At 48.4% G+C, this 14,923-nt stretch overlaps 1 protein-coding gene across 1 annotated transcript in view; it reads left to right on the forward strand.

The window, feature by feature from the left end:
• The first annotated feature begins 2,103 nt into the window (after nt 1-2,103).
• VAT1 (vesicle amine transport 1) overlaps nt 2,104-14,923 on the forward strand; it is a 48,718-nt gene continuing 35,898 nt past the window's right edge. Inside the window, exon 1 of the mRNA XM_040434670.1 lies at nt 2,104-2,624. Coding sequence (XP_040290604.1) covers nt 2,190-2,624 — 435 coding nt within the window. The 5' untranslated portion in view covers nt 2,104-2,189. The remainder of the gene's footprint in view (nt 2,625-14,923) is intronic.

Below are 14,923 nucleotides of genomic sequence, written 5' to 3' on the forward strand. Positions count from 1 at the left end.
GGTCCTCCTGATGCGTCACATGACCTGTCCCCTGCAACTCGGAACAGCTGAGCGCCGACTCATTAATATCGGCGCTCAGTTCCCCATGTGCTCATTGCCTAGGGGATGGAGGACGCCGGCCACGCCGGGTCCTTAGCGCCCTCTGGTTGCTATGGAGATGAGGATGCCGGCCGCATCCTCACTCCTCTTCACTAGCGGGATGCCAGCGGCGCTGCAGAGGGGAAGTGCGTCGACGGCTCCCCGTTGCAGGTGGTGGTGACTTTACTGGTGGGGCGCTCCATCTCTGGAGTCTAATATCCAGAATGGTGGTGGTGACTTTACTGTTGGGGCGCTCCATCTCTGGAGTCTAATATCCAGAATGGTGGTGATGACTTTATTGGTCGGGAGCCCCATCTCTGGAGTCTAATATCCAGAACGGTGGTGGTGACTTTACTGGTGGGGTGCTCCATCTCTGGAGTCTAATATCCAGAACGATGGAGGTGACTTTACTGGTGGGGCACTCCATCTCTAGAGTCTAATATCCAGAACGGTGGTGGTGACCTTACTGTTGGGGCGCTCCATCTCTGGAGTCTAATATCCAGAATGGTGGTGATGACTTTACTGGTGGGGCGCTCCATCTCTGGAGTCTAATATCCAGAACGATGGTGGTGACTTTACTGGTGGGGCACTCCATCTCTAGAGTCTAATATCCAGAACAGTGGTGGTGACCTTACTGGTGGGGCTCTCCATCTCTGGAGTCTAATATCCAGAACGATGGAGGTGACTTTACTGGTGGGGCACTCCATCTCTAGAGTCTAATATCCAGAATGGTGGTGGTGACTTTACTGGTGGGGCACTCCATCTCTAGAGTCTAATATCCAGAACGGTGGTGGTGACCTTACTGGTGGGGCGCTCCATCTCTGGAGTCTAATATCCAGAATGGTGGTCGTGAATAGGTTCATCCTTTTGAAAAGAGTCTACATGGCTCGTCCTCTGCTTCCACTGAATGCAGTCCTGGCTGCAGTGGTGTTGGAGGTGTGACAGGTACCCAAAACATAGTTGCCAACAGTCTTCAATTTGCAGGGACTGTCCCTATTTTTCATAAACAGTGGGGCTAATGTAAGCCCCATCCATAAATGGGCAGTCACACACTGTTTAAGAGCATTGTGGTTTTTTTTTTGTCCCTAATTTACCAATTAAAATGTTGGTAAGTATGTCAAAGACCAGGGGCAATACAACTGACAAGCCAGGCTATGGTCTGCAGAACGAGGCCAATGAATTCTAGTAGATGAGCAGGCCCTGCGGATTGGGAGCGGGAGACGCGATACTTTGTGGATGATGAACACCCAGTGGTGGGTAAAGGTCTACAGATTGAACAAAGACCAACAATGAGAGGGCATTGGTGATGTGTGGACCTCTTGAAGGGCGTGCCCCTGCTGGTTCAGCGTGGGAGCAATGGCTTGGAACAAAAAATGAACCCAAAGAAACAAAAGGTCACACTGAGCGTTAGGTCAGAGGCTGAAACATTTGCAGCCATAGCGTACTGAGGCCTGGCCTCTGGGACCATAGACTACAGATATGAGGTAGACCACACATCCGTATAGTGTCACTCATGGCACCTGTGTGCCGTATTAGTACTTTTGCAGTCATGTGACTGATTTGTGGCGTTTGCACTATACAAATGCCCTTTGGCTGGCACTTAGTGTGGCACCTCAGCTGGCATTGGGAATAGCTGAAAAGTGGGGCTTGGCTGGCACAATGGGCGCTGCCTCTTCTGTCAGCCCTGTCCTTATACTTATTATCATGGGTGCACTGGGAAGAAAGGGCATGTGAATCATTTGCACGCATGTTATTATTTCACCATGCTCCAGGCCAGCATTGTATTATGACATACTAGCAAGTCACCTGAAAATCAGACCAGGGAAGCAGTTGCCCATAGCAACCAATCACATCACGTCTTTCATTTCCTAACCTGCCTTAGAGGCATGAGAGCTGCAATCTGATTGGTTGCCATGGGAAACCGCTGCACTTTTGTCTGAGGAGGCGATGGGCGCATCCTCCTGTCTCTTTAACCGGGCGGTATAAAGCGCAGCGCGCCGGCGGCCCCTCCTCTCCTCAGCTGAGAGCCGGACACTCCCCGCCGCTCTATCATTGTGCTGTGCCTGTCTCCGGGATAACACTGCGAGCCTCCATCCCACCAGCCAGCAAGCATGTCTGCGGGAGAAGAAGCGGCCCCTGCCCAGCCCCAGAAGGCTGAGGAGCAGCAGAAGCCTGAGGAGACCCAGGCGGAGGAGCAGCAGCAGAAGAAGGACGAGGCTCCGGCGGCGGCGGCTGCTGAGGAGGAGAAGAAGCCGGAGGAGGAGGCAGCGGCACCAGCGGAGCCCCCGCAGCCCGAAGTCACCTACAAGTCGCTGGTCCTGACCGCACACGGCGGCTATGACAAAGTCAAGCTGCAGACCAAGAAGGGGCAGCCCAAGCCCAAGGCCGGGGAGCTGCTCGTCAGGGTCCGAGCCTGCGGCTTGAACTTTTCCGACCTGCTGGCCAGACAAGGGGTGTGCGACCGCCTGCCCTCCATGCCAGTCTCCCTGGGCATGGAGTGCGCGGGCATCGTGGAGGAGCTGGGAGAAGGGGTGACTGACAGGCAGGTGAGTGCCCTGTGTGTGCCCCATGGCGTTACCTCCCTATGCTAATGAGCGGTGCTGCCCTCTAATTACCACCTGCCAGGTAGGTGTGCTGGCACAGCTGTGGGCAAACATGTGGCTGGGACATGAAGCCTCCCGCTGGCAGCTGGGTGTGCCCCTGTCACAGCTGTGACTGGAGGGGGGTGGGGTACATCATTTGTAAGACCTGTTCCTGTATTGGCACAGTGACTACAACCCTCATTGTGCTTGGCACTGGGCTGGTGATCACGGGCGCTCATTGTCAGAGTGGACCAGTCACGCCCTGTAAACCTGGGCCATTCAGCTGGCTTTATTAACCCTTTGCTGACTGGGGATGGGTGTGACTGCCTCACAGCTGGGGGAAGGGGGGGCATAGTGGTCAGGTTGGTGAGGTGGCTGCCCTCAGTGCCCCTGTGTGCAGTGATTTCCTTTCTTTTCTGCTCCTCTATAGGCGATTGAGGAATATTTTGTCGCCGGTCTCGTCCGCATGTAATCAATAATTCTTCTTGTGTCTTGAAGGAGTTATTTAACCCCTTCACGTGCGGCTGCTCTATGGGTGTGACCCCCTGAAAGGGGGGTAGAGGGGATAGAAAGTGTTAAATGGTTACAGTAAATAGATGCTGGGTATGGTACGCATTGGATCACTGTTCTAGACGTGGACCCCTTTTTCTCCAGTCTGAGGGGGGCCATACTACTTAGGTGTGACTCTAACAGCAGTTCTAGGGTATGACTGGGAGGTGAAGTGGGATTATTCCGCCTTCTCGCTGAGATGAGTAATGGTCGCCCTTGTATTATGCTCAGGTGACGGATCCAATGGATCGATATAGTTGTCTGGTATTTTTATCTAAGCTTTTTGATTTCTGGCTGCGTTACCTCTGCCTCCCAGCAGAGGGGGCAGTTCCAGGCTGTCTGGCTAATTGGTCATAAATGCATTGTCCCTTTGCATGTTGGTAAATGTGTAGGGTGGTGCAGCGAGCCGTCCTGCTGAGCGCTCCACATTGGCCTGGGGAGGCGCTTGATTTTTCTTACTGACTTTTTTTTTTTTTTTTTTTCTCGATTGGCTTGAAGGAAGATTGTGCTTTGTCTGAGGACCACACCCAATATCTTGCATTGTCTTGGCTATGTACTAGAAGTGCCTTGGTCCTGTGCACCGCGCTGTTGTGACTCCGTTAATGTAGATCCACGGTCTGCAAAGATCGGGAACCTCAGGCAACTTTTTGGCATCTTGTGTAGGTGCCCAGTGCCCTTAACAAGATACTTTTAGGGCTGCAATTAGGTCATAATGTTGTGTTTAGACTCTCTAGTCTGTTGTACCAGTTTCATTGCTTTTGTGTGTCGTGGTGGGTATGCCTGGCAGAAGGGGTGGAGCAGTCACTTCAGTAGCTGAACGTGATGTAGAAGGCTGCAGGCTTGGTGGTCGAGTGTTATGCCAATGAAATCGGGTCCTCTTCTTAAAAAGTATCAGCTGGTTCTTAAAGGGGTTGAACCGGACATATCCCCGTTATTACCCAGGCAGGCCCTCTGATGAGCATCGGTGCATTTGATGCCCTCCTGAATCGCACAGGGAAAAAGTGTGTGAAAATTTTTTTTTTTTTTTTTTTTTTTTTTTTTTTTTAGATCCAGTGATGTACCAGGCTCTCCATGGGTAAAGCTAGGCGGAGGCTTCTGCCCAACTAATGTGCGCGCTTTAGTGCTGCCCCAGCCTGTAAAACTGCTAGGGAAGCGCCAGAGCTCGCCCATCAGTACCATTGACGTCACTGGCAACACTGCTAGGCGGAAGCCTCTGCCTAGCAGTGTGAAAAATATAAACAAAAAGCCCTTGCCCTGTGCGATAGTGCAGGGCAAGGGAGAGCATCAGAGTATGAAATGCTCATATCAGTGGGGCTGCCTGGGTGAAAATGGGCTCTGAACCCGGACAACCCCTTTAATTTTGACTTAAAGGGGTATTCTGGTTCTGTGATATCAGATTGATGGAGGACTGACAATCCACTATTTGAAGGGGCCGCAGCGCTAGTGCGAGAGCGGCATTCTCATCAGTGTTTCTGCGCGCCGTCTCCCTTGTAGTGGTGGCGCTGTGTAATTACAGCTGTAATGACCCTGTACCACCACTAGATGGTGTGTAGGTAAACGACTGAAGAAGAAGCAACACTAGCTCTCACGCCGCAACCTCTTCAAACAGTTGATCTGCGTAGGTACTGAGAGTCGGACATTCACCAATCAGAAACCGACCGATCAGTCTCGTGAAACTAGAATACCCCTTTAAATGGAAGCTGCCACTTGGTTTGGGGCCACCAAACCACTGGTTTATACTTGGGCGGCAGGTGTTTAGCTTTCTAAAGAGGCCCCTGTCACAGACAAATTTTTGGAATTGTGTAGTATGTGAAGCGCATGTTCCCGTAGCTGCCGGACTCCTCTAGGTTAATGGATGCGTTCTTCTACTTTGTAGTTCTGATATGTCCAGATGTGACAGTGTGGGGTATCTTCAGACCGCTAAACCCTAGATGCATTATAACATGGCCCCAAACCTAGGGACAAGGCATCTTTTAAAGTGGGTGAGGCAGGGGCCGGGGGGTGTTAATGTCCCCACCTGGTTAACACCACTCGATGTAGAGACTGGCCACCTGGTGTCTAGCCATTAGTGGAGAGAAAAATGTATTCTGGTTGACAGTGGTGGCCACCTCAGCTGCCACGCCTTTAGGCTACCCAATTGTCAACTCCTCGAGTGGAGGTCATCCTCTTATGACCTGTGGTGGACTTCAAAGCTACGGTAATCAGCTCTCTGATCCTGTATCACTTGGTCCTGTGATTGACCAAAGCGGACATCCCCTTTCCTATCTCCTTGTGATGGAAGGAGGGTCCTGCTCCGCAGACTTCCAGTGATGAACTGTAATCTGCAGCCCATCGACTTGCCAGACGGTCCTACAGATCAAGAGCTGCTCCAGCTAAGAAGGTCCTGAATGTAGTGCCCTATCAGCTAACCTAGATTTCTCTCATTAGAAGTAGAAGCATTTCCTTTTTGAACCCCTGATCAAATACCCCATCTTGTCGGGGTCCTGCTGGGATACTGTAGGTGTGACTGGTATCCTCAGCCTTCCATATAGAAACTAAAAGGGCTCTGCCGTGATGAAAATCGGACATCCTATAGTACATGACAATCTCTTAACAAAGCTAGAACCAGCCCTGGACCTCACAAAAAGGAGGGGGGGGGGGGGGGGGTCCTTCTTTCCCCTGTAACTGCCACAGCTTCTAAAAACATATGGCTGGTGGCAGTTGAAGATTTAAACGTTCGACCTCCTAAGTGAGATGGACAAAAAAAGGAAAACAAGAAACAGCAGGTGGCGCTATACAGATGTGTTGCATTGAATCGCTCACTTCCTATACAAATTTTTTATTTTACTTGCTTACAATTACAAAGGTATTCAGATCTAGGTGCTGGATTGAAAAATGTAGAATGCTCCATGACAACCCCTTTAAGGCTACTTTCACACTAGTTTGTGCGGATCCGTCAAGGCTCTGCAAAAAAATGCTTCCGTTACAATAATACAACCGCATACATCTGTCATGAATGGATCCGGTTGGCTTATGTCTTCTGTAGCCATGACGGATCCGTCTTGAACACCATTGAAAGTCAATGGGGGACGGATCCGTTTTCTATTGTGTCAGAGAAAACGGATCCGTCCCCATTGACTTGCATTGTGTGCCAGGACAGATCCGTTTGCTCAGTTTTGTCAAGTGGACAGCGAAATTCTGCAGGCAGCATTTTGGTGTCCGGCTCCAGAGCGGAGTGGAGACTGATCGGGGGCAAACTGATGTATTCTGAGCGGATCCTTATCCTCTCAGAATGCATTAGGGCAAAACTGATCCGTTTTGGACCACTTGTGAGATCCCTGAACGGATCTCACAAACTGAAAGCCAAAACGCCAGGGTGAAAGTTGCCTAAGACGGTTACCCTCTAGTAACAAGGGGTCGCTATCACCTGGGTTTTGACTGGTTGATGGTGAACTGCTCGACTTCAGTCTGCCCCAGTTGTGTAAGGACATGTATACTGACAAGTGTTCCCTACCCCTGCAGCCAGCACCCACATAAGGCCTTGTCCACATTTCCTTGTCAGTTTGACGTCCGTGAAAACTGCGTCCATGTTCATCCATGAAGGTCTGTGTTTGGTCCGTCTGTTTTTTTTACCCTCCATGTGTCATCTGTAATCCAGACATTGCTCAGCTGAAAATTTAATTTCCAGAGCATCTCCTATCAGTCTTCAGTGAAAAAGGGCATGACACACACCATCCGTGTTGTCTGATTTTTCACGGACTCGTAGACTTCAATGGGCATGTCTGGTCTGCCTCATGGACGAAAGTAGTGCATGTCTCGGATTTTTTTTTATTTTTTACTGACCCACTGTCTGTAAAAAAAAAAAACAAAAAAAAACTGACGTGTGAACAGACGCATTGAAATCGCGTCTGCAGACTGCACACGTCGATGAAAAACGGAAATGCTGACTAGGCCTGAGAGGGGAAAAACTGCTGGGTGTGTACAGGGGCCATAGCTGGTCTTCTCTCTTCGAAGTGGAAGTAGAATTTCTATATTGTGCACTAATAAAGGCGTTCTCTGGGAGTGATGAAATAACGAATACCAATTCAGTCCCTGCTGCAATGAGGTCACATCATTGACATGACTACTGCAGCCATTCGCTGGCCTCAGCAGTGACTTGATGGACCATTGAGGCCAGTGATTTGCCTGTAGTGCTGACACAAACGATATGTGATGTAATTACTGTAGGGACCGCTGGCAGGGGATTGAATGGGTGGGAATTATTTTATTACGTTGCCTACTCTTAGCCGCAATTTAGAAAACCCCAGACAACCCCTTTAAGCTCATCACTTGTATCATTACTATACATGTGCTGATATGTAAACAATGTGTGTCCTTTATTTTAAATGTTATAAGGGGTGTGTCTTAGCAGAAGGGGTGTGGCCTCCTGCAGCCCAACAAGTTTACTATAATTTATGAAACGTGGTGTAAATTATAGTGCAAGTCTTTTTTGCTAGGTCCTCCCTCAGTGTACATTTACTCCATGACGTCCAGGTGTCGTATATGTCAGAGGAAAAGCTCCTGCTGGGGACCCCGAGGAGAAGGCACAAGCATTTCTCAATGCTGGGGGTTGTAGTTTCATTGTAGCTGGAGAGCTGCAGATTACTGCTCTAAGACACACAGCACTAGGGCTGCAGTAAACGATTTTAGTAATCAAAGATTCTACCGATTATTTTTACGAGTAATCGAGTAATCTAATAAGAAAAAATGAATTAATAGACTGTTTTCCTTTATAAAAACTCATCAGACCCCAACACCCTTCGTTCTCCCCCTGTGCGATCAGCCCAAGTGCATCAGTTCCCCCCAGTGCCAGTACTTTATCCTGTAGGGGCGCTGTTCCACAGCTCCTCCGTCTTTTCCGCGCACTGCACTGCCTGACATCACACAGCATCAGGTCATAGTGCACGCATACGTGCTGAAAGTGCAGTGCGGTACGGGCCGGCGGGTGACCATGGAGCGGTAAGTAATAGCAAGCGCTTCACTCCCGCTCCGTGGTCACATGGCACAAACGAATCCTCAATGCAAAGAATTCAATCGTGTAATCGTTTCAGCACTTTGCAGTGTTTTTTTGCTGAGTTTTCAGATGTTTCATTGTTTTTTGATCATTAGATGTTCCTTTATACAGTGGTCTATATTGTAAATGTCTTAAGTCTTACAGGAACAGAGTTTGAGACCTTTTGGGGGTCGGTGAACTAAGATACTTTGCACCTGGTAATGGTATATGGCACTGGGCTGTGAAGTGTGGGTGTGGAAGTGTCAGCCCTGTGTGAGGATTTTCATGTTCTCTAATTTCGCGGCTGTCAAAGGAGAGATGTGGTCATGGGATTGTCAGTCTTTAATCTGCCCTCAAATCTGCTGAATTCTGTAATCCCTTTTTCTCACCAAATGTAAGGGTGTCAGGAGGCTGCGAAACGCTTGGACGCCGCGCCCAACTGGGCTGTGTAATAAATCCTCTGCAATGTAACCCGCTTGTACATTGGAGGTGTAGGACCAGGTCTCACATCTAACCCCAGAACATGAATTACTAATGTGACTAGAGCAGTTTTCTAGTCAATAGCTGCCAATAATGATTGATGCAAACCCTCTGTGGAGGGAAAAGGTTAATAAACTCCTCCGCTAGGCGTCGTTTACTGCTGAATCTCTTACCGTGTGACTGAATCCATCAAGTTTTAGTCAATAAAATGCAGAATTTTATTAGTGGCTTTACCTGCAGTCACCTGTCACCATCTAAACGTATTCTGCGTGGTCATAATGTTGTGGGTTATCACTATGTAGTGATGTATAGCGCTAGGATATGCCAACTCTTTATAATCTGTGGGGGTCTGACCTCTAGGATGCTCACAGGCCCTGATGATGAAAGGGTCACACTGGGATTCATCGTTTCAGCCCCATCCGTCTTTCCTTGCACAGTGCTGCCCGGCCAAACGTCGTGACGGGGAGGGGTTCCCTGCACTGCCGGGAGTGACTGTGCAGGGGAAATACGGACGGGCAACCTTAATTCCCCTGATCAGTGGGGGTTGCAGAGGTCATACACACATAGATCGTCACGTTCACTTAGGATTAACACTTTAAACTTGGGCTGCATGGTGATTTTTGCTGTGACAGTTGTTGCGTGAGTAAGGACCGCAGTGTAGCAGTGCAGCCATAGAAATGAATGGGGTCGCAGCATAACTCACAAGTTCACGACAGCAAAAAAAATTCTTGCTGGTTTCTTGCGATTCTGTGGTCACGGCGAGTGGGTTCCATTGCTACACTGCAATACTTGTGTGACTGTGTAGCCTCAGACTTAAATAATGGTTCACACCACAGCAAGTGTGCTCATTTTCAAATAATTGCAAGGGCCTTTGCCCCTGTATGTAATATGGTGTGCACTCCATACCTACAAGTAGGCTACTCTCACATATGTGATTTCCTGTGCGGTTTTGAGAGCTGGCAGTTTGATTTAATACAACCGGCTGCATCTGTTCCGTTCAGATGCGGTTGGATAAAATCGAAAGTGAACAAACCGGTTTCCCTGTCTGAAAAAAACCCAAAAAACTGTTCTGGCACAATTACATTTTTCTTCTATTTTATTTTATTTTTTTTTGTGCCGGATCCAGCTTGTTCAGTTTTGCAAACTCGGGCATGAAACCAGAGTTTGCAGCAGTTTTGTGTCCGGTCACAGAACAAACGCATCCTGGTGCACTCCGTTCTGGTTTGTTCAGTGTTGTCCCCACTGAGAATGAATGGAGACAAAACTTGTTTTCCTCCGATTTTCTAAACTTTTGCCCGATCTGAAAACCGGAAAGGAAATCGCAGATGTGAAAGTAGCCTTCTGGTCCGGTCACAACTGTGTTCAGTTTGTGGATCTGCAAAACACTCTGGCGGTGTGCATTGACTTCAAAGGATCCACAATCTTCATGTTGCAGCCAAAGATGAGACCTACCCTATCTTCTGCGGCACTGCCGCACACGGAAGCCCTTCAACCACTTCATGGCCGAAACTTTGCTTTCACTGTATCTGCTGTATATGGAGTATATCTTTATCTGGAGCCTGGTGCTGTGGCGGTTTCCTCTTGGATGACTCCAGATGCCTGATCATGGTGGAGCCAGGAGCCAATATCTGATGGTGCTGAGGGCAGTTTTGCATTATTTGAAGTCAAACCATTTTAAAGCTTTTCCATCTCTAGCTTTTTATTTTTTTTAATTTTTTTTTTTAGACATCCCGTTTAATTTGTTAAAATTTCATCTGCTTTGCTGCTTCTGTAAAACCTGCATCTTGTATGCCCAGTGTAGATGCCTGACTTGATGCCGCTTCTGTACCATGCTGCCTAGCGAAACCCATTTTTCAGTAAGATAATTGCTCTTGGATTTTAGATTGAGGCATGAGCCCTAATTTCAGCATTGATAAATGGTGGCGGTTTCTATGGTACTGTTATATCTGAACGATTAGACCGGCTCTTCATGTTCCTCCATATACTGCAAAGCGGTTCCCTGTAAACCTTTCTCTGCTGCTGTCATGTTTGTTCTGGGAGAGCGGGGCAATTATACATTGAGCACTCTCTACAAGCTGTCATCTCTCGGCAGGTGTACTAACTCAGATTCCTGTTTAATGTTTCTCCGCTCATTAGGATCTGCTGGCCTGTGAGCTGCTCGGGTTTCTGTGTAATGAAGGATTTTTGTTGTAGTGCACCGAATTAAAACCTTCATACATTCCGCACACGTCTCAAAAGCCTGATTCCCCCTAAGAATTACCTTGTCCTGTCAATACACAAACGTGCCTCCCACTCACAATGCCCTATAATGCGCTCCAGTTGTGATAATGTGTGGGAAGACTCTTGTAACTCGCCCGCTAACTTCCTCCTTCCACCCTGTGATCAGGTGGATGTGCAGTGTGGTCCTACTGAGGCGATTATATCCAACTCAAGTGTCATTCTGGAATCTCTGATATTTGACTGTCTGAACCAATGTGAACTGTATAACTTGCTAATTAATGAATCTGCAAGTGGTGCACCAAGGGCTTCTCCAGCTTTCCTTAAGATGTGAGGAACAACTGAAATGATCTGCAGATGGTGGTTGGGAGTTGACTTTACATGGCTTACTTTAACGGAAAACTCCAGTCAAACCCGAATCTTTGGACTTCAGCATAGCATTTCAGACTTGGGCATTGGTGGTACAAGTAGATTGGCAAGGTCCACTCTTCACTGTTCCACCAGATCTTTCAGGCAGCACTCTACATGGTCCAGTAGGCTTGACATGTTTGGATGCCGTAGAGCAAAGGTCCCCAACCTTTTGTATGTTGTGAGCCACATTCAGCTTTCAGTGATGGTCGGGAGCAACAGGCAATTAACAAATGGGAGAGAAACAAAAAACTAATTGCAAACATTTGCTGATATTTGTGTGAACTTTGACTATTATACCTTCCAAATTGGCAGTAGGATTGGTCTACAACAATGTTAATTGCTAGCACATATGGTCATAACTCAGGACTACCATGGTGAGCCACACAACAGGGGGCTGTGAGCCACACAACAGGGGGCTGTAAGCCACATGTGGCTCCTAAGCTACTGTAGAATGAAGAAACAATTTAGTCATAATTGTATCCATGGTCTGCTGCTGTTTTTGAGTTTTGTTTTACAATTCCAACCCATTTTGGAACTTTTTTCCAGCTTCCCAGTACATCATATGCAATATTATATGGTGCCATTAGAAAACTTATACTGCAAAAAACAAGCCCTCATACAGCTATGTGAGTGGAAAAAGCGTAATGCTCTGGGAAGGCTTGGAGTGAAAAACAGATTTGCTCATCCTAAAGGTTTTAATTGTCTCATGTTGGTTCATACGGACGACAGAGGGGTGATGGGTCCTCCAGTCTGAGCCATAAGAAATATCTTTGCAGGAGCTGCTTCTGTTTTGGCAGACCTGTCCTTGTATTACATAACTATTCAGCTGAATGGCCACCATGTAATACTACATGTAGCCTTCAGGAGAGATACTGGGCACGCTGCTGCTTTCCTCATTGGTATTGGGGACTGGGACAATCAGCGGATCACCCCCTTGGCCACATTGTGAAAGGTGTTTTAGATGCCAACCATTTACACATGTTTTAACCAGTTGAGTGGACTTCTGTATTCTGGAACAATTAGTTTTCTAATTTTATCACAAGACATGGAGGCTCATATTGCGTAACCTTTGTTTCATACATGCATCCGGACACAGAAGACACTCTGGGGCTGCCCATCTTTAGTTCACCACCCATGAACACCCTACTCTTTTTGATGTCTCGTGGCACTAGTATTAGTTTTATAATCTGTGGAGACTGTGGTTTGCTGACCTTTTGTTATGGCTCCATTCACACGTCCGCAAAATGGGTCCGCATCCGTTCCGCAATTTTGCGGAACCGGTGCGGACCCATTCATTCTCTATGGGGACGGAATGGATGCGGACAGCACACAGTGTGCTGTCCGCATCCGCGGTGCGCGGCCCTGATCTTTGGGTCCGCAGCTCCGCAAAAAGAGCATGTCCTATTCTTGTCCGCAGCTTGCGGACAAGAATAGGCATTTCTATGGGGGTGCCGGGCTGGTGTTGCGGGTCCGCAACACAGCACAGACGTGTGAATGCAGCCTAAATGATACGTGGTATAGCAAGGGACACCATTGTGGACTATCAGACCGATTCATCTGTTCTGATAACGTGTAGATCATCAGACGCTTGCTAGAGATTTGCTTGAGTGCTTGTATGGCCTTGGTATTGAGTTTAATTTGGCAATGATACATCTTACAGGTTACTCTATAGTAACTTACACTTTGAGGAACAATTTCCTCTCCTTTTCCAGGCATACCAGGAACTAATGTGGAACGTACCTCTGAATTTGCTAAAAAGTATGTCTTCTGTTTGAGGATCCTTCAGGCTACATACCCCATCTTGTGATTTCATGATTTCACCACATGCCAGTTATGCACACAAAGGGTATTGTCAGTGTGAAGAACCCCTGGGGTTTGGTAGGAGAGGTCTGTCTTGTGCTCCAGCTGAGAGCTTGCTCTGCACCTGCAGGTCAGCTAGTTTGTCAAGCAATAACCTGCTGAGTCTTCTAGTCGTTCATTGTGATTTGCAAATAAAGTACAATATTGCTGCAGGCTGACATGCCTTTATTCACAGCTGTCAGTGGCAACATTGGTCATTCCAGAAAGGCTAAGGCCTCATGCACACGACAGTCAATAATGGATGTGTGACAGCCGTCTAAGTAACGGCTGTCACACAGAAATTTTTAGCACCAATGAAAGTCTATGGGGCTATTCACATGGCCGTTCTCGTAACGGGCAGTGAATAGCGTTCGTCCAAAAATAGGACATGTCCTATTTTTGGCCGTTTTTCGTGGTCAGACGTTTTCAGCCGCCGGAGGAGGTGAATATGGCCATTTGCCGAATCTGTGGGCAGAAGATAAAGCGTGGCCAGGGTGCCAAAGTTGGCACTACAGACCTGCGTCAACATATGCAGTGTCACCATAAAGTGACATGGGAGAACGGTGGCTCCAATGTGGTGGTTCAGCCTGCTGCAGCAGCCACTGCATCACCCAGTGGCAAGCACCTGATTTCAGGCAGTCAAGGCACCACCACCTCAGCCGAAGGGAGCTGTCTGTCCTTCCCATTTGCTGGTCCTGATGCTCCTGCTCCTCGCCCTCCTACTCATTGTCAGTCATTCTGTCAGAAATCGATCACCGGAGCAATTGCCAAGAGACAACCGTATGCGTGCACTCATCCAACGGCGCAGAAGCTGAACATGCTCCTGGCCAAGTTGCTGGTGCTGCAGTCCCTCCCTTTCCAAGTGGTGGACTCTGCACCTTTCAGACAACTGATAGCTTGAGCTGAGGTGGAGACTCCCAAGCAGTCATTTCTTTGCCAAAAAGGCAGTACCAGCCCTGCACAAATGTCGAACAGAAGGTGAGCCAGTCCTTAAGCCTGGCAGTGTCTGCAGTGCATGGCAGCGCCGATGTGTGGAGCTGGAACTACGGTCAAGTACAATATATCCTTTATGGCCCACTGGGTAAACCTAGTTTCCTGCACAGCCAAACCAGCAACTTGGCCAGGTGACGCCGCTTCCTTCTACACATTTTCACGCCGTTGGTCCTGCGACAATGTCTGACTCTGCCTCCTCATCCTCCACCCTGTCCCCAGCCTCCACTGCAGGGACAACTCAGAGTGCCCCTCCAGCATACCACATGTGCAGGGCACGGTGGTGTCACACTATTCTACACCTCGTTTGCCTGGGCGAGTGGAGTCGCACGGGGAACTGCTCAGTGTCCTTCAAGAAATCGAATCCTGGCTTTCTCTGCAACAACTCAAAATTGAACCATGGTGACAGACAACGGGAAGAACATGGTGTCTGCGCTGTGTCGAGGAGGGCTGAGCCATGCGCCCTGCATGGCACATGTGTTCAATCTGTTTGTCAAGCGGTTCCTGAAGTCTTCCACCCATCTGCAAGACGTCCTAAAAAAATGCCCAGGAAACTTTGCATGCACTTCAGCCACTCGCACACCCCCCTTGAGCGGCAGAACGGCGTCCCCCAACATAGGCTGATATGTGACGTTTCCACACGTTGGAATTCCACCCTCCATACGTTGGACCAACTATATGAACAGAGGCCATAAACAATTTCTTGATCCAAGTGAACAGGAGTACTCCCCTGTGTAACTTTGATGTCAGCCAGTGGCAGCTCTTG

Source organism: Bufo bufo, chromosome 6 (genome assembly GCF_905171765.1).
Source record: "Bufo bufo chromosome 6, aBufBuf1.1, whole genome shotgun sequence".
NCBI classification, from domain to species: Eukaryota; Metazoa; Chordata; class Amphibia; order Anura; family Bufonidae; genus Bufo; species Bufo bufo.